The sequence below is a fragment of the Muscardinus avellanarius genome (assembly GCF_963383645.1).
Source record: "Muscardinus avellanarius genome assembly, chromosome: 2".
In the NCBI taxonomy this organism is placed as follows: Eukaryota; Metazoa; Chordata; class Mammalia; order Rodentia; family Gliridae; genus Muscardinus; species Muscardinus avellanarius.
This window is the reverse complement of record NC_137787.1, coordinates 99,622,879-99,649,222: the sequence shown is the minus strand read 5'-3', so window position 1 is coordinate 99,649,222 and position 26,344 is coordinate 99,622,879. Positions and strand designations below refer to the sequence as shown.

The window sequence follows — 26,344 nt, the reverse complement described above, 5'->3', positions numbered from 1 at the left end:
GAAGGCTGAGTGAGACAGGAGGATAGCAGATTTGAAGCCAGCCTCAGCAATTTAGTGAGATCCTGTTTAAAAAAAAAAAAAAAAAAAAAAAAAAAAAACAGGCTAGGGATGTAGCTTAGGGGGAGAATGTCCCTGAATTCAATCCCTAGCACCAAATAAATAAATAAATTTCAAATTGGGTTAAAAATAAAAATATTTAAACCCTAGTGCTGTTCCTCCCCAAAGAGAATAAAAATAAATATTATTTGCAAACTATTAATTACTTTAACAATAAATAACAAATAAAAATCCGTTTTTATGAGAAAATGTATGTTAAGATCTAATCAAGAGCCAGGCATGGTGATGCATTCCTGTAATCCCAGTACTTGGGAAGCTGAGACAGGAGGATCACAGGTTCGAGGACAGTCACATCAATGTAGCCAGATGCTTAGCAACCTAGCAAGACCCCGTTTCAAAAATAAAAAATAAAAAAGGCTGTGGGGGAACCAGGTATAGTGGCACATACCTGTAATCATATAACTTGAAAGGCCAAGATAGGAGGATTGCAGGCTCAAGGCAATTTAGTGAGTCCCTTAACAACTTAGACTCTGTTTAAAAAAAAAAAAAATAGGGTTGGGTGTGTAGCTCAGAGGCAGAATGCTCCTGGGTTCAATCCACAGTACCACCCCTGCAAAAAAAAAAAGCCTAGTTTATCTTGGTAGTTGAAAATAAATAGCAAAAATGGGCTCAGTGTACAAGGTTGAAAGGAGCAGAAATACATAAGAAGCATTTGGGAAAAAATTCCTCGCAAAATCCAAATGTGTGGTTGTCCTCAAAAGATCGACTCTCTAAAACATCTCAATTCATACAGACTACATAAAAATTCAAAATGACAATAAAACACTGACATCATTTAAGATATATTCTAATTTTAATTTCCTAAATAAGCTTTAAAGCACTTGAAAACAGGAGTATGAGAAGATTAGAAGTTGCAGTAAATGCCAATGATCGGATCTTCCTACTGAAACTTTTGGCCCCCTGATGAGTAAAGTCAGATAAAGCTTGAGAGAGATACAAACTTCATCTCTCTGTAATATATAAAAGGAGGACATAAACAAGCTAAGAATCTAAGAAAGGCAGTTCTTAAACTTTTTCAAAGCGATGTAAACCTTTTTCAAATCAACTATTAAAGAGAAACCGCTCTTTCCGCAGGAAAAATGAGGCAACTATTGCTGAACTAGGGAACTCACAGCCCGGTACACTCAGTCTCAACCTTAGTTGGATAAACACAGGACTGTGAAACAGCAAACTGTGGAAGGCTGCCTGGTCAATAACCTCGGTTTTCCCATTTTCAATGCTTTTCTACTTACTTCCTTTTATAAGGTATGCCTCAAATCTACCTCCTTCACAAAGCCTTGCAACTTAGGCAAGATGGAATTAATGGCTCTTTCCACAAATTTCCATAGAATTTATCTAGTACACTTTATTTTTATCATTTCCAGTACTTTATATTTTACATATACCACAGAGAGATACATGCTCCTTCTCTCATTGGATTTGAGGAAAAGGAAGAATTTTTTTCTCTTTTTTTGATACCGGCAATTGAGTCCAGGGACATTTTACCTCCAATCTACAACACCAGTCCTTCTACTTTTTTTTTTTTTTTTTTTTTTTTTGGTGGTACTGGGGTTCCTGGAAGCCCTTCTATCTCCGGGCTACGCTCCCAGACCTATTTTTACATTTTTTATTTGGAAACAGGGTCTCCTAAGCCAGCGCATGCGGCTAGCTTCGAACCTGTGCGATCCTCCTGTCTCTGCCTCCCAAGCGCAGGGATTACAAGCGTGCGCCACCACGCCCGGCCTATTTTTTATTTTGAAATAGAGTTTTGCTAAGTTGGTAAGACTGGCCTCAAACCTGTAAGCCTCCTATCTCAAACTTCCAAATATTGGGATTACTGGTGTATACGACTGTGCAACTGGGAAAAAAATATATCTTTCTTTTGCAGTACTGGAGATTGGACCCAGGGGCATTCTATTTCTGAGCTAAACTCCCAGCCTTATTTTATTTTTTATTTTGAGATAGGGTTTCACTACGTTGCTGAGATTGGCCTCAAACCTGTAACCCTAATTGTCTCAGTCTCCCAGTACTGGGAATTCATAAGTGTGCATCACCATGGCTGGCTGGGAAGGACTATTTTTTCACTCATATTCCTAAGAATTTATTAAAAAGAAGACTTTCAAGAATATTTGTTAACACAGGAGTAAAAAGTAGCTTAACTAATGGATAAGGGGAAAATGGCTTTCATACATTTTACTATGAAGAAGTAAGACCTACTGATAACACTCCCTAACTGTTCTGTATGAAAATCTGAGTATTGTCTAATTCTCAGCATAGCTTTGGGAAGGAACCAGTACATCTGAGGACCTTTCAGGCTTTTAAGTTTGTGGAAATTAAGCCCAATATTCAATAAAAAGTATATTATGGGCTGGTAATTAACTTATCTTTTCCTTCCATTTTTTTATGGTACTAGGGATGGAACCCAGGGGCACTCTATCTCCAAGCTATACCCCAACCCTATTTTTTATTCCTCATTTTTTTATTTTTGCAGTATTGGGGATGGAACCCAGGGGCATTCTATTTCTGAACAACACCCTCAGCCCTATTTTTAATTCTTCACTTTGAAACAGGGTCTGAGTTGTAAAGGGCCTCACTAAGTAGCTGAGGCTGTCTGCGAACTGCAATCCTCCTGTTTCAGCCTCCCAAATGCTGGGATTACAAGCATGTACCATCACACCCAGCTGTATTATTTATTTTGAAAAAGTGCCTCTCCTTAGTGAGGCCAATTTCTGGAGGTCTCACTAAGTAGCTGAGGCTGACTGTGAGACTGCGATCCTCATGTCTCAGCTTCCCAAGTACTGGGATTACAAGCTCATGCCACCATGCCCAGCTTTTTCCTTCAATTAAAAAAAATTTTTTTTATTCATATATATATACCAAGCTGGGCGTGTTAGCACAGGCATGTAATCCTACTCCAGTACTTGGGAGGCTTATACAGGAGGATTGCAGGTTTGAGTTCAGCTTCAACAATGCAGCAAGACTTGGAGCAACCTACTCAGATCCTATTTCAAAATAAAAGGGGGGGGGGGTTGGGTATGTAGTTCAGAGGTAGAATGTCACTGAGTTGAATCCCTAGTACAAAAAAATACATATATATCCCAGTAGGGCATGATGGTCTCTCCTATGACTATAATCCTAGTTCTTGGGAGGCTGAGACGAGAGGATCACAGGCTCAAAGCCTGACTTGGCAGTTTAAGGAGGCTCTCAGCAACTTAGCAAGACAAATGAAAAATGAAATAGGTTTTGGGGTATAGTTCAGATGTAGAATGTCCCTGGATTCAATATCTAGCACCAAAAAAAAAAAAAAAAAAGTCCTGTCTGGCTATAGTGGTACACACTTGTAATCCCTATACTTGGGAAGCTGAAACAGGAGGATTGCACATTAGAGATTTAGGAATGTAGCTGAAAGAGAGAATGTCCCTAGGTTCAATACCTAGTACAACAACAACAACAATAACAACAACAACAACAACAAAACTCCCAGCCAGGAATGGTGGCACGTGGCTGTAATCCTAGTACTTGGGAGACTGAAACAGAAGGGTGGCAGATTCAAAGCCCACTTCAGCAATGTAGCAAGACTCAGCAATCTAGCAAGACTCTTGTTTCAAAACAAAAAAATAAAAAGGAATGGAAATATAGCTTGGAGGTAGAATGCCCCTGGGTTCAATTCCCAGAACCAAAAAAACAAAACCAAAAGAACATCCCATTTGATAAAAATTGGTGAGGTAGAAACATTGGAAACATCCTCGTTACAATGCATCCAGAAGCATTACTGTGTAATAGCAATGCTCAGGGTGAGGTAATAGTATTAGTGCTTTATACCTCCAAATGGGTAGGTGAACTGTTAATATTATATTCCAGGGAGATGCTTTTTTTTTTCTGGGGTAGGGCTTAACTCACCATCACTGCTACCTCAGCTTTTCAGTTTGAATTTTTTCCAAGACTGCTGAGAGAACACTGTAATAACCCAGCTGTGCAAAGCAGCAGGATTCCTGAGCAAAATTACATCAACCTCCAAAGAAATCAGATAAAGCTTCTTTAAAGCTGGAAATGTAATCAATTGAATTTGTGCTCTGCTAGTGCTCAAGATAAAATTTTTCATTTAGAGGGCTAATTTACATTTATTTTAGGAAACCAGGAAGACCCTTTGGTGACCATTTAATTGTATCTTTAAAAGACCCCCACCATAGATTGAATGCCTTTGTCTCCTCAAAGTTCCTAAATTAAAATCCTACCACCTAATGTGATTGGGTTAGGAGGTAGAAAGTCTGGGAGGTGAATAGGCCATGAAGGTAGAGTCGTCAGGAATGAGATTAGTGTCCTTTTTAAAGACATCTCAGGAAACTCCTTTGCCCCTTCTTTTTAGATATGAAGTTTATTTTCTCTTTATTACTTTTTAAATATATTTTTAGCCGGGCATGGTGGCGCACGCTTGTAATCCCCGCGCTTGGGAGGCAGACACAGAAGGATCGCGCAGGTTTGAAGCCAGCCGTGAGCGCTGGCTTAGGAGACCCTGTTTCCAAATAAAAATGTAAAAATGGGTCTAGTAGTGTAGCCTGGAGGTAGAAGGGCTTCCAGGAACCCCAGTACCACCAAAATAAATAAATAAATAAATAAATAAATAAATAAATAAATAAATTTTTATTGGCCGGTGTTGGAGCCAATGAGGCTGGGACTGGAGCCTGCCAAGCCTTGAGGCCGGTGCCGGGGCCAGCAAGGCCAGGATCAGAGCCTTCATCCCTTCTGACATGTGAAGATTAAAAAAAAAAAAAACAAAAAAAAAAAAACAAAACAATGAATCAGGAAGGGCCTCCCCCCAGACTTGATCTTAAACTTTCTAGCCTCCAAAATTGTTAGAAATACTGTTTAAGCAACCCAACCCATGGTATTTTTGTTAGAGGAGCACAAAGAAACTGAGACAATCTCCTAACCCTAAATTTCACTTAAAAGATTCTTTTCAGCCAGGCGAGGTAGCTCAAGCCTATAATCCCAGTCCTTGGGAGGCTGCGACAGGAGGGTTGCAGGTTTGCTGAGGTCAGTCTCAGAAACTTAGGCTCTCTGCATCTAGGTTAGACCCTGTTAAAATAAAATAAATCAAATACTAAAATAGGGCCGGGTGTAAGGGAAAAAAGATTCTTTAGGTGGATGGTAATAGATATGGATCTGGGGTGGGTGTGTGTGTGTGTGTGTGTGTGTGTGTGTGTGTGTGTGTGTGTATCTGTGGATTGAAACCAGGGGCATTCTACCTCCAAGCTACACCCCACCCCAGCACTTTTTATTTTTTGTTTTGAAACAGGAACTCACTAATTTGATGAGAGTCTCACTAAATTCTTGAGGTTGGCCTCCAAACTATGATCTCCATGTCTCAACCTCCTAAGTACTGGGATTACAGGCATGAGCCACTGTGCCTGGCTTGGACCTGACTTAAAGTATTGGTGACTAACAGACAAGATGCACCTATTGTCCAGGTGAAGAGAGATCTATTTGACTAGTTCATATGATTTCAAGTTAACCACAAATTAATATTATAAAATGACCTCTCCCCTCTCTCTCTCTCTCTCATTCCTCTTTCTCTAATTTCTCTCTCATTTGTTCAGGAGGCATTAACCAAAGGCGTACTATTCCCAAACACTTGTGCTAGGTGGACATGGCTTCAGCCACAGGAGTTCCAATCTGAGGACAGAAAGAGACAAATATAGTAGAACATGATTCAAACTACAGCAGAAACAAGAACACAGAGGTACAAAGAGGCAACCAGGGATGGTGGTGGTACAGAGGTAATGTTATCTAAAGAAGTGTTTTTTTTTTTTTTTTTTTTTTGGTGGTACTAGGGATGGAAGCCTTCTACCTCTGGGCTACACTCCCTGACCTATTTTATATTTTTATTTGGAAACAGGATCTCTTAAGCCAGAGAGGCTGGGTTCGAACTTGCGTGATCCTCCTGTCTCCGCCTCCCAAGCATGGGGATTACAAGTGTGCGCCACCACGGCTGGCACTAAAGAGTTTTTGAATGATGATTATTTAAGATGGACTTGAGGGAAGGATGAGATAAAGAAGGAAAATAATTCATCAAAAAGAAAGGAATTTGTTGGAAGTGGTGGCACTTGCCTGTAATCCCAGTATTTGGAAGGCTAAGACAGGAGAATCACAGGTTTGAAGTCAGCCTCAGTTACTTAGTGAGGCTTTCTGCAACTTACTGAGAACCTATTTCAAAATAAAGACTACAACATAGGGCTGGAGGAATTCATCAAAAAAGAATAGTATATACAGAGATATAAAAATAAAAAAGTAATTGTTTAGGACTAGAAGAAAAAGAGAAAGAAAACTAACCTGTGCCTTCCAAACAATCTTATGAAAAAAATTTTATTCACTAAATTAAACACAAAATAATTGAGGCCCAAAGAAGTCAATTAACCTACCCATTTGATGTTGGTAATTATTGGTTGAGATCACAATAACTAGAGAGGGGGAGTGTCACAAGAATTCCCGCAAGAGAATGGCAAAAGATGAAATGAGAGTAACAGTAGTTGCCAGATTAATAAAGTTTCTCATTCTGCACTCGACAGGGCAATGAGGAATATAATTCTAGTGGGAATAGGAAGTGGCTATCTATTTTGATTGTATTCAGTTCTGGACTGTGGCAAACAAAGAAAATTTCCTAAATCACTTTATACATTATCATAACACCAAAATAAAACAAAAATAATATAAGAAAGAAAAATTATAGGCCAGTATCTTATGTGTATAGGTTCAAACTAATATCGAAAATATAGAGTTCAAGAAATTTCCCACCAAAAACAACCCCAGAAATAACACAATAAAAAAATGGGCGCCAGACATGATGGTGCACGCTTGTAATCCCTGTGCTTGGGAGGCAGAAACAGGAGGATCGTGCAGGTTCGAAGCCAGCCTTGCTGGTTTAAGAGACCTTGTTTCCAATTTAAAAATATATAAAATAGGTCTGGGAGTGTAGCCCGGAGGTAGAAGGATTTCCAGGAACTCCAGGACCACCAAAAAAAAAAAAAAAAAAAGGCAAGTAGCTGGGTGTGGTGGCGCATGCTTGTAATCCCAGTACTTAGGAGGCTGAGACAGGAGGATCACAGGTTTGTGGCCAGCCTCAGCTACTTAGTGATCATGACCCCGTTTCAAAATAAAGAATACAAAATAGGGCTGGGGGTGTAGCTCAAATGTAGTATGCCCCTGGGTTCTATCCTCAGTACTGGGGGGAAAAAACAGAGCTGGGGCCAGAGACATGCAAATCAAAACTACCTTGAGATTTTACCTAACCCTAATTAGAATGACAAAAATTAAAAACATGAATAATAATAAATGCTGGAGAGGATGTAGAGATAGATGAAGAAACTCTGATATATTGTTGGTGAGATTACAATAGCACAACCACTTTGGAAAACAGTGTGGAAGATCTTTAGAAGGGGAATTAATTTACCATTCTCATGCTATACCACTCCTGGGTATCTACCCCAAAGAATTGAAACCAAAATAAAACAGTAATGCATGCATGTTTATGTTTACAGCAGCACAAATCATAATTGCCAAACTATGAAACCAGTTGAGATGTTTGTCAACAGATGAAGGGAATACAGAATTATGAGATATATTCATAATGGAATTCTACTCAGCCATAAAGAGAAATAAAATTACATTATTTACTGGGAAATGAATGGAAATGAAGAATATATGCTAAGTGCAATTAATCAGTCACAAAAACTGAAAGGTAGCTGGGTGTGATAGTGCATACTTGTAATCCCAATACTTGGGAGTCTGAGACTGGAGGATCTGGGTTTGTGGCCAAACTCAGCTACTTTGTGAGGCCCTCTGCAACTTAGTGTTTCAAAATACAGAACCTGTTTCAAAATACAGAATAAAAAACTGGGCTAGGGGTTTAGCTTGGAGGTAGAATGCCCCTGGGTTCAATCCCCAGCACTAAAAACAAAACAAAACAAAACAAAACAAATTTGTTGTTTTAAAGCTACCAAGTTTGTGGTTCTCCCTTTGGGCAGTTCTAGGAAAATAATACATCATATGATCCAGCAATGGCACTCTTTGATATTTACCCAACTGACTTGAAAACTATGTCTACGTGAAAACCTATATGTTTTAATTCATATCTGGCAAAAATGGAAGCAACCAAGATGTTGTTTCACCATGATGAATAGAAAAACAACTTACAATACTTTTAATACAATGGAATATTATTCAGTGATAAAAGAATAACCTATCAAACTACAAAAAGACAAGGATGAGTCTTAAATGCATATGGCTAAGTGGATAATGCCAGTATAAAAAAAGCTATATGTGATAATTATATGGCATTATAGAAAAGGCAAGACTATAGACTCATTAAGTATATCAACCAGGTACAGTGGTGAATGCCTGCAATCCCAATACTTACGAGGCTGAGGCAGGATTGCAAGTTAGAAGCCAGTCTCAGCAACTTAGGGAGCCTGTTTTTCAAACTAAAAAATAAAATATGGCTAGATACGATGGAACATTCCTTTAAGTACAGTACTTGGAAGGCTGAGAAAGGAGAATTACAGGTTCTAGGCCAATCTCAATTATTTAGTGAGACCCTCAACAACTTAGCAAGACCCTGTCTCAAAATGAAAAGTAGGGCTGGGAATGTAGAATGACCTTGGGTTCAGCCTTCAGTGCTTAAAAAATTAAAATAAAATAGGGCTAGGGATGTAGCTCAGTAGTAGAGTGGTGTTGGGTTCAATCTCCAGTAGCGCGCGTGCGCGCGCGCACGCGCACACACACACACACACACACACACACACACACACACACACACACAAAAACACCTGTTTCTTTAGGTTTGGATCATTAAGGGCAATATATGAAAGTATTACTAACAATTCCACTAACATGTGCTGGCTGGGAGGAGAGTAGAGCAGGGTGGGATGTGGAGGGAAATTAAGCAAGAGCTGTGTGCATGTGTTTTTTTTAAATGGCACTGAACCTCACTAGGATGCATAATTGCAATAATTTTAATAAAATAACATAGAATGAAATTGAACTGAATTACAATAACAAGCACTGTGCCTTCATTAATAAAGTTCTCTCCTAGGAGAAAACAGGTTAACAATTCTGCAATTATATGTATACTAGAAATGAATTAATGTCAATGGTTTTGAGCTTTTGGCATTTGGCTTTGAGCTAGCTGTTTGTTCTCACTGTTTGAGGGAAAGCACAGAAAAACAAGGGGCAGAGGCTAGACTGATTCATGTGGTAACGGATTAGCATCAGTATGAACTCATGTTTAATGCTATTATAGAGATGGTTACATATGTAAATGTTTATATACAAATATAAGTTTGTATACATACATTTATCTAATTGCTTTATCAGCTATTAAGACTTAGAAGAAACGACATCTAAGAAGAAATGAGCATTGAGCATCAGATCCTCACTTTAGTAACATTCTTCAATAAAATGAATCAGTTTCTTCAAGAAAAGGCTGAGTTTAGGATTGGGATAGAAAACATACAAGATGAGCCTGAATCATACAATAGTGACAAAATTAAAAATGTGCTGAAAACACACACAAAAATGAGAAACTCTACAATAAAGGGAATATGTCAAAGAGACGCAGGAGCCAGGAATGGAGGCACTTGCCTGTAATCCCAGTACGTGGACAGCTGAGACAGGAGGATTGCAGGCTCAAAGACAGCCTCAGCAACCTCCATTAAAAAATAAAAAACAGAGCTGAGGTAGAATGCCCTGGGCTCAATGGACAGCAACAAAGGCTGGAACAATCTGTTTCATGATGACTGAAACAGAGTAATGAATTGTAAATCAAGGTATAAATGAATATCCATGAGTCCATATCAATATAAATACACAATTAAGTAAATGAATTCCACACAATTTAGCTATTCACTCCACCTTTAATGAACTGGAACATAATTCCTCATTCCTTACATATGGTCTGTACAGTTATTTTCCTCCAAAAAATTCAGTATGAAGCCGGGCGTGGTGGCGCACGCTTGTAATCCCCGCACTTGGGAGGCAGAGACAGGAGGATCGCGCAGGTTCGAAGCTAGCCACGCGCGCTGGCTTAGGAGACCCTGTTTCAAAATAAAAATGTAAACATAGGTCTGGGAGTGTAGCCCGGAGATAGAAGGGCTTCCAGGAACCCCAGCACCACCAAAAAAAAAAAAAAAAAATTCAGTATGAAAAGGAAGGGGAAAAAGAATTTCAGAGTGGTGTCAAATGATTAGGGTTAACACTAACAATGACAAGTCATATTGACAAATAGCACCCTTAATATGATGTGATGACAGTTACACTCTTTTTCTGGTCTTCAGCTCCAAAACATATTACCTAAGTTTGATTGATAGAAAAACATCAGACAAATCCCAATGAAGAAACAGTCTACAAAAAAAACCTAACCATTAATTTTTATAACTGTAAAGGCCTTCATAAACAAGTAAAGTCTGAGAAACTACCACAACCAATAAAAGCTGAAGGAGGCATTACTATTAAATGTAACGTGTATCTTGGCTGAGATCCTGAAACCAAAAAAAGAACATTAGGGAAAAACTGAGGAAATATGAATAAAGACAGATCTTCGGTTGATATTAATGAATGAACAAAGGTTCATTAATGGAGACAAATGTAGCATATTCATCTAAGATATTAATAATAAAGAAACTGGGTATGGGGTATACAAGAGCTCTCAAAAATATCTTTTCAAAATTATTTCAATCTAAAATTTAAATTGTTCTTTATAAAAGGGACAATCAAAAAATAAAGCTGGCCTAGAAATATGGAAAGGAAGCAGGCAGACAGCTGATACTAATTTACAGGCATACCAGGTAGTCTCACCAACACAAAACTTGAAGGCTCTCATCTTCATAATATTACAGGCTCATTCCTTTGCACACTGTGCTTCCCAGAATTTCTATCATTTAATACACTGTCTCAAAAATATAGTATCTGGAAAATTCATATATATATATATAGATAGATAGATAGATAGAGAGAGAGAGAGAGAGAGAGAGTGTGTATGTGTGTGTGTGTGTGTGAGAGAGAGACTTGGGCGCTGGATTATTTCAGATCAAATCCAAGTTGTAGCCTGTTTTAGATGCAACTTCTCTATGGCTATGCCTCAGCTTTCTTTCCCTTTTCCTTCCTTCCTTCCTTCCTTCCTTCCTTCCTTCCTTCCTTCCTCTTTATCTTTCTTTCTTTCTTTTTCTTTCTTTCTTTCTTTTCTTTTCTTTCTGTGATACCACGGATGGAACCCAGGGGCATTGTACCTCTGACCTACACCCCCAGTCCTATTTTTCAGTAAATTTATTTATTTATCTTTTTACTTATTTATTTGTTTTTTGGGTGGTACTAGGGGTGGAACCCAGGGGCTTTTCTACCCCCAGGCTATACTCCAAGACCTATTTTTATACTTCATTTGGAAACAGGGTCTACGTTTCTGAGAGCCTCACTAAGTAGCTGAGGCTGGCTTTGAACCTATGTGATCATCCTGTCTCCGCCTCCCAGGCACTAGGATTAGAAGCGTGCGCCACCACGCCCAGTAGTATTTTTAATTTTTGAAGCAGGGTCTCACTAAGTTGCGGAGGGCCTCACTAAGTAGCTGAGGCTATCCACGAACACAAGCGTGTTCCACCACACCTGGCCTGCCTCAGCTTTCTTATCTGTGAAATGAGAATAATAGTAATAATAATATCCCAAAGTTATAATAAGGAATAAATAAGCCAAAACAAAGCACTAGGACAGAACATGGTACATGAGAATTGCTACCTATTTAGTCAGCTCATTATTTCTTCGTGGAACAAACTACAAAGAAGAATTACGAACTGGTAAGAGCTCAAAGGAAAGTGTTACACTGAACTAGGACATGGTAAAAGAGAACTAGAAACTGTGGAAGAAAATGAAATTACTGCCATTTTAGCTTACTTTGCCAAACAATGGTAGACTTATATAAAAGAAAAACTAATACTCTGTGTATAATTTAATTTCTTAGTCCTCAAACCCATAAAGTTAATATTGGGAAAGTCTATATCATCATCTCAGTTTTAAGCCTTTTGGGGCTAAAATTAGATTCCAAAGGGGGGTAGTATTTCCAAATACTTGCAGATTTTTGCCTGCAGAGAAAATGATAAAGCTTTCCAAACCTGATTTTAGCCTGCAGAAGTTCTTTTCCTGTATACCTCTGGCCACTTGGAACACATCGCCTCAAAGACCTTTTCTGGAGAAGCATCTGACCAAAATAAAAGTGGCTGTAATGGTGACTACAGGGCTCTGTCCCATATATTTAAATATTAATATCCAGAATAGACACCAAAGAAGCCACGTAAAAACCACCTCAGCCTGGACAAATGGAAGGGAAGCAATACTTTATTTGGTATGTCACTTTTTTCTCCACCAAAATGTATTGTCAAGGAACAGGAAGAAAACTAAAGAAAATGCGCGCGTGTGTGTGCATGTGTGTGTGTAAGTGGGTGGGGGTTGTTAAAGTACTAGGGAAAGTGTCACATTAGAGGAACATTAAAATATTCTGACTTTCAGCTGGGTGTGGTGGTGCACCCTTATAATCCCAGCTTTTGGGAGACCCGAGGATCGCGGTTCGCAGACCGCGATCAGCTACTTAGCGAGACCCTTTGCAACTCAGTTTCAAAAATAAATATAAAAAAAGACTAAAATATAGGGCTGGGGGTGTAGCTCAGAGGTATAATGTCCCTGGGTTCCATCCCCAGTACCACACATACACAAAAAAATTCTGACTTTGAAAGTAGATACTACAAATAAGAGAGAATACATGTTTTGGCAAAATTGTGTTCATTATAACGCAATAAATCCAGGTGTTCAAATTATTTCCAGTAAAAACTAACATTATAAAAATTATTTCAAGCTGGGTGTGGTGGCACATGCTTGTAATCCCAGCATTTGGGAGGCTGAGACTGGAGGACTGCAGTTGGCAGACAGCCTCAGCTACTTAGTGAGGCCCTCTGCAACTCAGTGAGACCTTGTTTCAAAAAAATAAAAACAAAAAGAAAAACAGGGCAAGGAGTGTAGTTCAGTGGTCGAATGTCCCTGGGTTCCATCCCCAGACCCACACACACAAAAAAAAGTTATTTAAATACTAGCTTCTAGAAAGAATACTAGCTTCTGAAAAAAAATAATAACCTTTACGTCCTTGACAAATAAGGTAGAACATATGGAGGTTTAATATTTTTTCATAGCTACCATATAATTACCTAGTTTATGTTAACATTAAACCATTTTTCATGTTTAAAATCTTTTTATGAATAAATATTTCAATATTACAGAAACGAAGAAAACAGAACAAGGATAGTACTTCAAAAATAATAATTAAAAGTTGGCTGTGGTGGTGCATGTTTGTAATCCCAGCATTTGGGAGGCTGAGACAGGAAGGGCACGGTTTGCTGACAGCCTCAGCTACTTAGTGAGGCCCTTTGCAACTCAGTGAGACCTAGTTTCAAAATAAGACAAAAAATATAGCTGGGGGTGTATCTTGGAGGTAGAATGTCCCTGAGTTTAATCCCCAGTATCATAAAAACAAGAAATAAAAATGAAATTAAAAGCAAAAATTATATGTATACATATACATATACATATACATATACATATACATATACATACATATACATACATATATATATATATATATATATATATATATATCCGGGCGTGGTGGCCCACCCTTGTAATCCTCGCGCTTGGGAGGCTGAGACAGGAGGATCAAGCAGGTTCGAAACCAGCCATGCTGGCTTAAGAGACCCTGTTTCCAAATTTTAAAAAGTATAAAAATAGGTCTGGGAGTGTAGCCCGAAGGTAGAAGGGCTTCCAGGAACCCCAGTACAATATATATATGTGTGTGTGTGTGTGTGTGTGTGTGTGTGTGTGTGTGTGTATGTGTATGTATATGTATATATATAAAATAAAACCCTCTGGCTATACACTGTGGTCTGAATTCAATTCTTTATGGACTACAAACTCACAAGTAATATATATATATATATATTGCATGGTCCTTGAAATAACATTTAAACTTAACTGTGTTACACTAAGAGAAAAAAGAAGGGAATAATTAAAACAACTTTTACTGTTTCTAAAGTTCATTTTATTAAATGATGCAGCTTTGGTGCTTATCCAAAGTATGGTTCTACAATTGATATACACAGTGACCACACAATTAAACAGAAATTAAATCATCATTTCAATTTTAAGTCAATGAGTATCCTATATGCAATACATTTAGCTGGGAGTGGTGGCGCACACTTGTAATCCCAGTACTTGGGTGGCTGAGACAGGAAAATTTGAAGCCAGCCTCAGCTACTTTTATTGAGGCCCTAAGCAACTTAGTGAGCCCCTATTTCAAAATAAAAAATAAAATAGGGCTGGGGAAAGATAAGAGTGGAAAAATACTAAGAGAAAGAGAAGTAATACCAGTAAAGGTAGTCATTTGTTTAGAAAGCTAGGGAAGAAAGATCACAGCAGAGGGATAAATTACACAATACTCCAAGTGGGTATGCGAGCAAAAAAAAAAAAAAAAAAAAAAAAAAGTAGGTTCAATATCATAGATGGAAAATTGCAAATTGCTCTCCTAAGGCTTCTAGCTATTTGATGAGTCAAAGTCATCATTATCAAAATATACTTTTAAATTTAACAATCAAAAGTGGTTGACCTTCAAATTATAAATTGCATTTTTTCTCTAACTCCCATGCCGTTTTGTGATAGAAGCAAAAGAATACTATTAGGAAATGAAATGAAGGTCAAACAAGAGTTCATATAATTTACATATATACAAGTTCTTTCTACTTCAGCACTTTTAATTCACTAATTTTCATCCACAGAAACTCAGTAATATTCCATAAAAATAGCATTTCATCTCTCCCACTAACAGAAAATATTAGTGGTTATGAGCTGTGATCTTGAGACTGTTAATTTCTATAGTCTATTGTTTGTACTCAGGTGTAAAGGTAAGAATTTTTCCTCAATTAACAGTAATAATAGGATTTAAAGTCACAAACCCTGTCAAGTTAAATAGGTGTAAAAGAATTCGTTTTGAAGACATGATGGACACAAACATGGAATTTTCTTAAGTTACTGAGGAAATAGTAAATGGCTCTTTTAAAGTTATTAAATTTAGAAAATAAGAAGATTTGAAAGAGGATAAAAAAATCATTTGATATGTGAAAACTGCTATGTAATTGTAAATAATAAGAGATGAGGAAAAGCAATTGGCATAAAGAAGACTGGTGCTGGCTAAGGGTTCATCATGAACTCTGCATACTCATTAGTCTAATGTTCACTGAGAAAAGGGATTTGTTGGAGAATTATTAGGGGTTTGCTGTAGAGTTAATGTGGGTTAAGGTGCTGATCAAAGGTTTATGAGTAAAGGCTTATGTAAAGCTCTGTGATCTCAAGTGAAGACCAAGGTATCAGTAGTGTGCCATGGCTGCTAATAATTTTCTTTTGACTTAATAATAATTAATAAAGCCGGGCGTGGTGGCTCATGCTTGTAATCCCCTGCTTGGGAGGCTGAGACAGGAGGATCACACAGGTTCGAAGCCAGCCTCAGCTACTTAGTGAGGCTCTCAGCAATTTAGTGAGACCCTGTTTCCAAATAAAATATAAAATCGGTTTTGGGGAGTATAGACCGGAGGTAGAAAGCCTCTGGGTTCCACCCCCAGTACCACCAAAATAATAATAATAATAATAATAATAATAATAATAATTAATAATAATAATTTTCTCTTGACTTACTTGTTAAGATAGTCAAGAATTGTGTTACCTGTTATATTTTTTGTGGGCATAAAAATGATCTGTTTTGAAAAAACATTTTCACATGCATATATATGTATATCATGTATTACATATATATTCTATATACCCATATATTCATCACAGGAAATGGTTATGACTAATTTAGAGGTTTTTGTTTTTCGCTTGTTTGGGGATTTTTGCAGTATTGGAGTTTGAATACAGAGGCATTCTACCTCTGAGAAACACACCTACCCCTATTTTTTATTCTTTTTTTTTATAGTACTGGGGATGGAATCCAGGGGCATTCTATCCCCGAGCTACACCTCCTGCCTATTTTTTATTCTTTATTTTGAAATAGGGTCTCAAAGTTGCAAAGGGCCTCACTAAGTAGCTGAGGCTGTTGACGAGCTTCAATCCTCCTGTCTCAGCCTCCCCCCAAATGCTGGGATTAGAGGCAGGAGCCACCACACCCGGCTTATTCTTTATTTTGAAACAGGGTCTCACTAAATTGCAGAAGGCCACACTAAGTAGCCAAGAACCTGTGATCCTCCTGTCTCAGCCTCCCAAGTATTGGGATTACAAGCATGTGCCACTAAGCCAGGCCTTACTTTAGAGGTTTTTTTGTTTTTTGTTTTTTGGGGTTTTTTGGTAGTACTGGGGTTCCTGGAAGCCCTTCTACCTCCAGGCTACACTCCCAGACCTATTTTTTAAAATATATTTTTATTTGGAAATAGGGTCTCTTAAACCAGCGCGGCTGGCTTCCAAACCTGCGCGATCCTCCAGTATCCGCCTCCCAAGCGCATGGAATTACAAGCATGTGCCACCACGACCAGCTACTTTAGAGGTTTTAAAGAATAAACTAGCATTCTTCTTTTACAAAAATATATTCAGGGACTAAAAAAATTAAGCCTCTTTTAAGTCATTATGAACTCTCAAATTAATTTATGAAGAGCCTTTTGGAATTCATGCTATTCTAGAAGAGAAATTTTTGTTAATTATTTCCAAATTTCTATGTCTTGTTTCTCTAATTATACTGCTGAAGTTCTTAACAGGCAATTGGCTGTGTTTCTACTTATAACAACTAGTCTAAATATACTGGAGAATCCAAACTAACAACAGGTAATTATAAATCAGCATGAATGAGAATTCTTGTATTGACTTTTTTGTATAGTATTCATGAACAGTCTTGTTCATTTTTTTCCTAAGAAGAACATGGAGATGGGGGCACTATTGGTAGGAATCTATATTTAACTAAAACTAAAAGTCAATTAATTGGCAGAAATTTTAATGACTTCATTTCTATTGTTTAGAAATTCAGTTTCTAGTTCCTTCATTTCTTATATACTTTGAAAAGTATGTTTTGCTATTTTTCTTAATAGGCTTCATGAAAAAAGGAATAAATTTATTAAACTGGTATTAAAAGTATTTATTGATTTTTACTGTAATATTCTGAGAATTTATGTAAGTTCATTTAATAAGATCTTCAGTTTCAACGAGAAAATAAAATATGGATATATATCTAAATAATTATATATGTTTATGCCTCTTAAATGCCATTTTAGCACTATTTCATACTCGAAGGAAACAATAGTAATCTTTAGAGGAAAATCTTAAAAGTTTAGCTTTTAAGCAAGTAGTACTGTGACAGGTAAGAAGAGTTTATTTTTCTTTTCAGGGGCTACATTTTAAAACACACTCATCCAGGCATGGTGGCACATGCTTGTAATACTAGTACTTGGGAGGCTGAGATAGGAGGATCACAAGTTCAAGGCCAGCCTCAGATACTTAGTGAGGCCCTCTGCAACTTAGTGAGACCCTGATTCAAAATAAAGAATAAGCCGGGCATGGTGGCGAACACTTGTAATCCCCGCACTGGGGAGGCTGAGACAGGAGGATCTCACAGGTTTGAAGCCAGCCGCGCTGGCTTATGAGACCCTCTTTTCAAATAAAAAGTATAAAATAGGTTTGGGAATGTAGCCTGGAGGTTAGAAGGACTTCCAGGAATCCACAGTACCACCAAAAAAAAAAAAAAAAAAAAAAAAAAAGAATAAAAAATAGGGCTGGCTGAGGGTGTAGCTTGAAGGTAGAATGCCCTGGGTTCAATCCCCAGTAACACACACACACACACACACACACACACAAACACCCTATACAACAATGTAAAAATTTGGATGACTAATGTTAATATTAATGTATATTCTAGATATATGCTTGCAAATACATTCTCTCTCCCCTAACCTCCCCATATATGTATATATGAAATCATATGAAAAACAGGAAAATGGTAAATATGGAAAACTGAAGATTTATAAAATCATACAACTAATTTTTAGAAAGACATGAAAACACTTACTTCGTCGGCTATCATACACCTGGAAAAATAAAAATAAAAACTAATTAATTTCTTAATTATAAAAGTTAACCCTCTTAAAAGAGCTGATTAAGTAGCTTGCCAAAAAAGTTTACAGATGCTAATGTACTAAGCCAAAGACAGGTGTTTATAAGTGTACAGGAGAACATAGGCCAGTGGTGATTTTATACGACTCCCAGCTGTCAATGGCATATGGTTATGTGGGAATGTTTGGGCTTCAGGTCTGCTATTCCCATAGTAGAAAGAGAGATGTAATGGCCCTTCAAAGACACGAGCAAAATGGCAAGGGAATTACCAATAAATTCCTTCTTCCTACTTAAAGCTCATTGTTCTATACGTAGTTTCGTGTATTCTTTTCTTTTTTATACTCCTATTGGTACATTATAGTTTAATATCATAATATCGTTCACAGTGATAGTGACAGTCATGCACATAGCACCTGGTGAGCTTTCACCCAGCTTCCTCCCCACTCCCCCCTTTCCCTTACAATACTGCGACTGGCATTAGTAGTTCTCACTTAGATTCATAACATCAGTGGAATTGTTTTCTTCATTAATTCTCTTTCTCCCAGCCCCTCAACCCTCCTGAAGATTACCTCCCTCACTCCAATGGACTTCTTTTTATATGCCATTTACTCCCTAGCTACTAAGAATGAGAGAAAACTTATCACCCTTCACTTTCTATGATGGGCTAATCTCACTTAACATAATGTTCTCCAGGTCCATCCATTTTCCTACAAATGATATAATTTTGTTCTTCTTTATTGCTGAGTAGAATTTCATTGTGTGAATATCATATAATTTTGAAGTCCATTCATCTGTTGATGGACACCTGGGTTGGTTCCATAATTTGGTTATTATGAATTGTGCTGCTATGAACATGGATATGCATGTATCTTTCTGACTCTTATGAGCGTGGCACCTGGCAGGAAGATACAAATGTGAATCAAGAATGTGAGAATCTATTCAAGACCATGAACAAAAATGAGGAAATAGCTATGCAATGAAGATGATAATAGAAGTATAAATGAATAGGCTTATCAAGTGTAAAGTATTGAAGGCAGAAGATTTTTCTTGGCCAGATCCTGGGGAACATGCTCAGTAAGAAAAAAAGGAAGGAACAGGGGGTAGAGTGGTACATGCCTATAATCCCAGCTACCCAGAAGGCCAAGGCAGGGAGAGTACAAGTTCAAAGTCAACTGGGCAAGTTGGTGAGACCCTGTCTCAAAATAAAAACGTTTTTGTTTTAAAAGTAGGGGGTGGGAGCTGGGTATGGTGGCACACGCTTGCAATCCTCATGCTTGGGAGGCAGAGACAGGAGGATCGCGCAGGTTCGAAGCCAGCAAGGCTGGCTTAAAAGACCAAAATAAAAAAACATAAAATAGGTCTGGGAATCTAAAAGGGTTCCATTCCCAGTACCACCAAAAAAAAAAAAAGAGTAGAGGGTGGGAAATGTAGCTAAATGGTAGAGCACTTGCCTAGCATGTGCATGGGCCTGGGTTCAATCTCCAGTAACACTGAATGAATGAATGAATGAATGAATGAATGAATGAAAAAAACATAGCTAATACAGTTTTTCACTTCATAGAAATTTTACAACATGTTTGATTGAAACTAAAATCTACTTTGTAAAGAGAGGGCTGTCAATAGTCACTGTAACCATAAAAATAAAAGTATTTTTCCCCATTGAAAAGTAGCAAATAAGGCTGAGACAGGAGGATCATGATTCAAGGATAGCCTCAGCAACTTAGTGAGGCCCTTTGCAACTCAGTGAGACTCTGTTTCAAAATAAAGAATAAAGACTTCCGGGAAGATGGTGATGGAGAAAAGTGGGGCTTATGAGCCCCGCTAACAACCAATTCCTATTACCACAAAATCAGCGCCTTTCATAGCCAGAAAACACCATCAGCAGAGAAAGAAAAAATGTAAATACAAGGGACAGAGAAAAAGAGGGCTGGAAAAACGAGACACCAGAAAGAAACCAGACCGAAATGCTACAGCCAAAGCCGCGGCGTGGAGTGGCGCAGGTGCCATCTTTCCTCGCAGCACCAGGCTCCAGAGAGGAGGGGGACTTAGAACGGATCTCAGAGCCAGAGAGGATATACACTGGCCTCACGGCCGAGGACACAGCAGCAGTGCAATACTACCGGCGGCAGGGGCAACTTCACCAGATGGCACCATACCAACGCACTCAACAGCCCACCAGACTCCAGAGAGGAGCAGCGAACAGCGAGCTGAGGTGAACGGCTGCAGATCAGCCGGGCAGATTCGGCACATTTTTCAGTGCAGGGAGTGTCTAAAGCTCCCAGGGGCTGGGCTCAGCATACCCTGCAGGGACTCAGAGCTGAGCTCAAAAAAAAAGAAGAAATATGCCAGCCTAATGGCCAAGGGTGTGGTAGTGGCGCAATATTGAGACCAGCAGCAGCAGCAGCAGCAGCAAATTCACCGAGTCCACTATAGCTCCATCAGCGCACTCAACAACAGCGAGTCAAATTGTGGCCGCTAGAGGAGAAATCCCAGTACTGACTCCCAGGGACTTGATCCAGTGGGGGAGTGGTGGTGGCAGAGATATCACACCATAGTTACAACTCCCCGCAGGAGTATGCCCAGCCTGGCACACCCATTGTCTAAAGCAGCCTCGATTGACTCCCTGGGTCTGAAATTTTGAGATACAACCCAGTAAAGGAGTAGTGGGGACCTAGATACCACAGACTCGAGATCCAGAGAACCTTAAGTGAAGTTGTAGTGACCCAGGGAAGAACCCAGAGAAGGCACAAACTTCCAAAATCATGGGAAACAGGAATAACAATGGAGCAATGAATGCCTACAACCCCACAACATCAGAACCTTCTAAAACAGAAATTCAGAGATTTCTAGAAGATCAAATCAGGAATATAACTGCAGAAATAATAGAGGTGCTTCGAAAAGAATTCAGAAAGAGCCAAAAAGAGATAAAGGATGCAATTAATGAAGTAAAGGCCTCAATTCAAAGTACAAACAACCGATTAGACCACATGGAGAATAGAATCTCGCTCCTAGAAGATGATCACTCCAAAAATGAACGCATAGTTTCTAATTTAGAAAAAAAAAATCCGACAGCAGGAATCTGACATTGAAGAAATATGGGCCCATTTTAAGAGAGCTAACCTAAGAATAATTGGAATAGAGGAGGGAAAAGAAAGTGAAACCAAAGGGATCAACAATCTCTTCAAGGAAGTAATAGCAGAAAAATTTCCAAACATAGAGCAAGAGGTCGATACACAGGTCCAGGAAACTTATAAAACTCCCTCTAGACAGGATCGGAGAAGAGGATCCCCATGCCACATAATTGTCAAAATGACCAATGTGGAAGCCAAGCAGAGAATCTTAAAGGCAACAAAAACAAAGGGCCAAGTGACATTCAGAGGCAAACCAATTACAATCACTCCAGACTTCCCAAACCAAGTCATGAGAGCCAGAAGGGCTTAGAGTAACATATTCCAAACTCTGAAAGAAAACAACTTCTAGCCAAAAATTTCCTACCCAGCAAAACTTTCTATCAAATTAGATGGAGAAATAAGAAGCTTCCATGACAAACAGAAACTGAAGGAATTTATGTCTTCAAAACCAGCTCTAGAGAAAATACTCAAAGAGATTAACTACAAAGAAGAAATAGGTAACACACACCAGAACCAGAGAAACAAGATTTTCCATCCAACAGACAACTAAGATTGGTTATCTGTGGAGATTCATTACTTATGTTAGTCTTTTACCTATCTCTAAATTGTATTGTTTGCCTTTATTGTTGCTAATTTTAGGATTGCTAGTTGGAATATTAATATATCTTCAGATACAGCATTTTAAAATATTTTATCCCATTCTAGCAGTAACTTTTAACTCTGTTTACATTGTCTTTGGATTCTTTTTTATTTTCTAGGGAGTTTGTTTACCCTTCTGTTGCCTGTGCCATTGAAATCATATCCAAGAAATCACTGCCAATTTCAATGTTGTGAGGTTTTATGACCCAGATTTTCTTCTAAAAGTTTATAGTCTTAAGATTTATATTTAGGTCTTTTATCTATTTTGAGTTAATATTTGTATATGGTGTTAGGTAAGGGCCCAATTTTATTCTTTTTCATGTAATTATTATTTTTCAACAATATTTAGCTAAAAGATTATTATTTCCTCCACCAAATGTTCGTGGAAACCTTGTCAAAAATAACTTGACAATATATGGAAGAATTTAGGCTTTTATTTAACTCCAATGGTTTATATAACTTTAACTTACAATTAAAAAGAAAACTTCCTTCACGAAACACTATCCATTGTATTTGACAAACGTAGCTTGGTGTGCCAGAATTGTTCTACAATTCTATCTAAATTTTACAAGCAGTTCAGTTTTCCACTGTTATAAAAAATAAATGATATTTTTTGCTCTAAATTCACTGTTAATTGCATGCATTGTAATTTATCCAGCTTGGCTGTAGAAATCAAAATGCAACTTTTCAATTCAATGAATTGTTTCTAAAACCTTTAGGCTCCTTACATTAATCATCCGCTTACAATATAATAGGTACTACAGTGTTGGCAGCAGCAGTATCTTTGGAAGCACATGTTCAGTGTTTGCTATTTTTAATGGAAATTATGATACACATAAAAACTGAGCATTACATTTTTTCAGAGAAAAGTATCTTTACATACCAGGTAAATTTCTATTCAAAGACCCATAGAACTGAACAATCTGCATCTAACCTGAAGCTTTTCTTCAATTTCTTCACATTAGAAAGTACCTGTTCTAAGCCAGGCATGGTGGGTGCACACTTGTAATCCCAGTACTTGGGAGGCTGAGACAGGAGGATGGCGCAGCAAACCTCATCTACTTAGTGAGGCCCTCTGCAACTCAGTGAGACACTGTTTCAAAATAAAGAATAAAAAATAGAACTGGAGGTATAGGTAGAATGCCCCTGGGTTCAATCCCCAGTACTGCATATAAACAAACAAGCAAAAAAAAAAAAGTTTTCTACAATTAAAACTCTTAACTCTTTTGAATAAATCATCCCGTAAAATGATAACCATAGACCTTATCAAAAGAATACCGTGGTTACACAAAGAATTCAAAGAGGTGTATAGATATAAAATGGGCACACTTATTCTCTTTGGGATCCTAAATAGAGAATTCAAGGAATCATACACGAAAAGAGTCTTCTGCGTAATCAATTACCACGTACACTTTAACCTGAGAAACAGACTAGTATAGCAGAGAGAATACTGGTCACTTAGACACTTAAGGGGAATTTTTCCATTAGCAGGAATCAATTCCTCCTACTCTTTAATATGGTACATTTGACCAAGGATGGTTAATTAATGCAAATTTTTTTTAATACTGGGGATGGAACACAGGGGTATTCTACCTCTGAGCTACACCCTCAGCCCTATTTCTTATTCTTTATTTTGAAATAGGGTCTCACTGAGTTGTAATGGGCCTCACTAAGTAGCTGAGGCTGGCCTCAAACCACGATCTTCCTGTCTCAGCCTCCTGAATGCTGGGATTACAAGTGTGCACCACCATATTCAGCAATCCTACCTACTTCTTCTACAGATCAAGCAAGAGAAACCCTTGATAAAGAAGACTAAGTCACAACATTTTTTTCCAGCCACAATAACTTTGTTTTGTGTGTGTGTATGGTACTGGAGATTGAACCCAGGGGCATTCTACCTCCAAACTATATCCCAAACCTATTTTTCATTTTTTATTTTGAAATAGGGTGTCACTAAGCTATGGAGGGCCTCACTCAGTACCTGAGGCTGGTCTTGAACCTGTGAATCTCCTGTCTCAGCCTCCGAATTCCTGGGATTACAAGTGTGCACCACCATGCCCAGCTCACAATAATTTCTTAAAATATTTTCCCCCAAAGCTGGGCACGGTGGTATATACCTGTAATCCCATTACATGAGAGGTTGAGACAAAAGGATCACAGGTTCACAGCCAGCATCAACAACTGAAAGAGGGCAAGAGGGCCTCCATAACTTAGATACTCTTTTTTTTTTTTTTTTTTTTGGTACTGGGGATTAAACTCAGGGGCATTCGACCTCTGAGCTATACTTCCAGCTCTATTTATTTTTATTTTAAAACAGGATCTCACTATTTTGCTGAGGGTCTCACTACTTGCTGAGGCTATCCTTGAACCTATGATCCTCCTGTTTCAGCCTCCTAAGAAGAGGGACTATAGGCATGTGCCACCACACCTGAATCTTAGACCCTGTTTCAAATTAAAAAATAAAATGGGGCTGGAGATATAACTCAGGGGGTAGAATGCCCCTGGGTTCAATTCCCACTTCCATTAAGCAAACAAACAAAAAAATAATTTTTTCAACAGCTATAAAAGCTCAACATTATAATATGGCCTTTACCTTTTAATTTTAATTTAATTTCATTAGCTCTTGAATTGGTGATACATTCACAAGCACATTATTCTAGATTCTGGCCACTCAAGAGATAAAACTTAACCATTTCTTATGTAGCTATCTAGAAGTAGCCTCTGTAAGTACAAATTACTATGTGTGTGTTTGATAAATAGCCTGTGATTTATATCATTCCTAATCTTTTGTAAAATCCAAAATGTCATAAAGTATTGTATCATGAAAACTAAGAAAAGAAAAAAAAATTGGTTGGAACAGTGAAAAGAATCCTTGTTTTTGCTGCCTTCACAAGGCCAAGCCCACTGTATTCAGGGAGGGAACCTCTGGACTCAGCTCTCATCTAGCTTGGCCCAGTCTCTCAGGTAGAACCATCACCTCATAACAAAGCTGGAGCGCTGTCCCTGCTCCTCCCAATTCTCCTCCAGGCTCCCCATCTGCCTCCCTCCCTGGAGCTCCGCCTCTGCCACCCTGCCCCGTGTCCAGACCTCTGATTTTCACTTTTGGTGTCACTTCCAAGGCTATCATGCATTCTCACATTTTAAAGTCCTAGCCATATCCAAGTTCTCAATGTGTATATCAAGCTGTTGGCATGTGCTTCACAATAACATTGAAAAGCCTGCTTTGGGGCATTTTTCTACCTACCTGGATGTTATAAAATCATTATTACATAAAATGCACATTAGTATTCAAAATTAAAGCTGAGTAAGCCTCAATTTAAAAAAAAAGACCTAAAGGGATTGACTTGTCTATGATTTTTATTCTTTGTTCAAAAATTTGTTTTGAAAACTATTAAACAACAATATTTGTTTTAGTTGCATATCAAGTCTGTATGTTGGATTTCTGCTCTTATTTACAAGCCTATAATTACAGCTCTTTATATCCAGCTGCTTGGTCTCATTTAATGAAAAGGACGAAGCCAAGTAAACGGAGCAGTGATCAAATGGAATAAGATAGGACGGGTACCGTGAAACCTTTTGTTGTTATGATGGCAATAATAAGTACTGTTCAGAATAAACCAAATAACCATGTTCCCTCTCAGAAGAAATATTGGCAATGGATATAAGGAAGTAGCAGAGGATGGTAGCTTCAAATTTAGCTGTAAAAATGAAAGGGAATATGACTGATTTTAACAACTGGTTTTACAAACACTGTTTCCGTAAGGATGCAAAGCAAGGACAGAAAACCAACTCAATATCACTAAATCTGAATCACTAAAGAGAATTAATATATGCCATAATATGTAAGAGAGTGGGATGGGTTCAGGGTTGGTTCTTTCAGTGGCCTATTCATCCCAACCACCAACTCTGTCATCCTTAGCAGTGTCAGACATCACATCTTTACCCACCAACTCAGAAATACATGTTAGGTACACCCAACAAATTCTGGAGCCTGTTTATAGGGAAGGAAGAGCAGAAAGGCTTTAGCTGAAATAACATCTACTGAATGTTATAACTTTGAAAAAAAAAGTTAAAATAACATTTAGTGTTTTATTTTAGTTCTTTCAACCCATTAAGAAATATCAGTTATGTACAGGAAAGACATAAAAGCCTATAATTTCAAGGTAAATAAGACATGCAAAGTAATACGAATACATCCTCTGTATATACCAAAAACCTAATTAATTTTTTAAAAGATTTTTTTTGGTTTATAAGCTTTAAAAAATTTAAAAAATTTAAATTAGTCTCTAATGCTTTAAAATATCTTGAAAATA

At 37.9% G+C, this 26,344-nt stretch overlaps 1 protein-coding gene across 1 annotated transcript in view; it reads right to left on the bottom strand.

Moving 5' to 3' along the window:
* Window positions 1-26,344, bottom strand: part of ZRANB3 (zinc finger RANBP2-type containing 3) — a gene marked incomplete at both ends in the record, with an annotated part of 221,020 nt that overhangs the window by 121,935 nt on the left and 72,741 nt on the right. Inside the window, one exon of the mRNA XM_080688973.1 lies at window positions 18,218-18,236. Within this exon, the coding sequence (XP_080545099.1) occupies window positions 18,218-18,236 (19 nt within the window). The remainder of the gene's footprint in view (window positions 1-18,217; window positions 18,237-26,344) is intronic.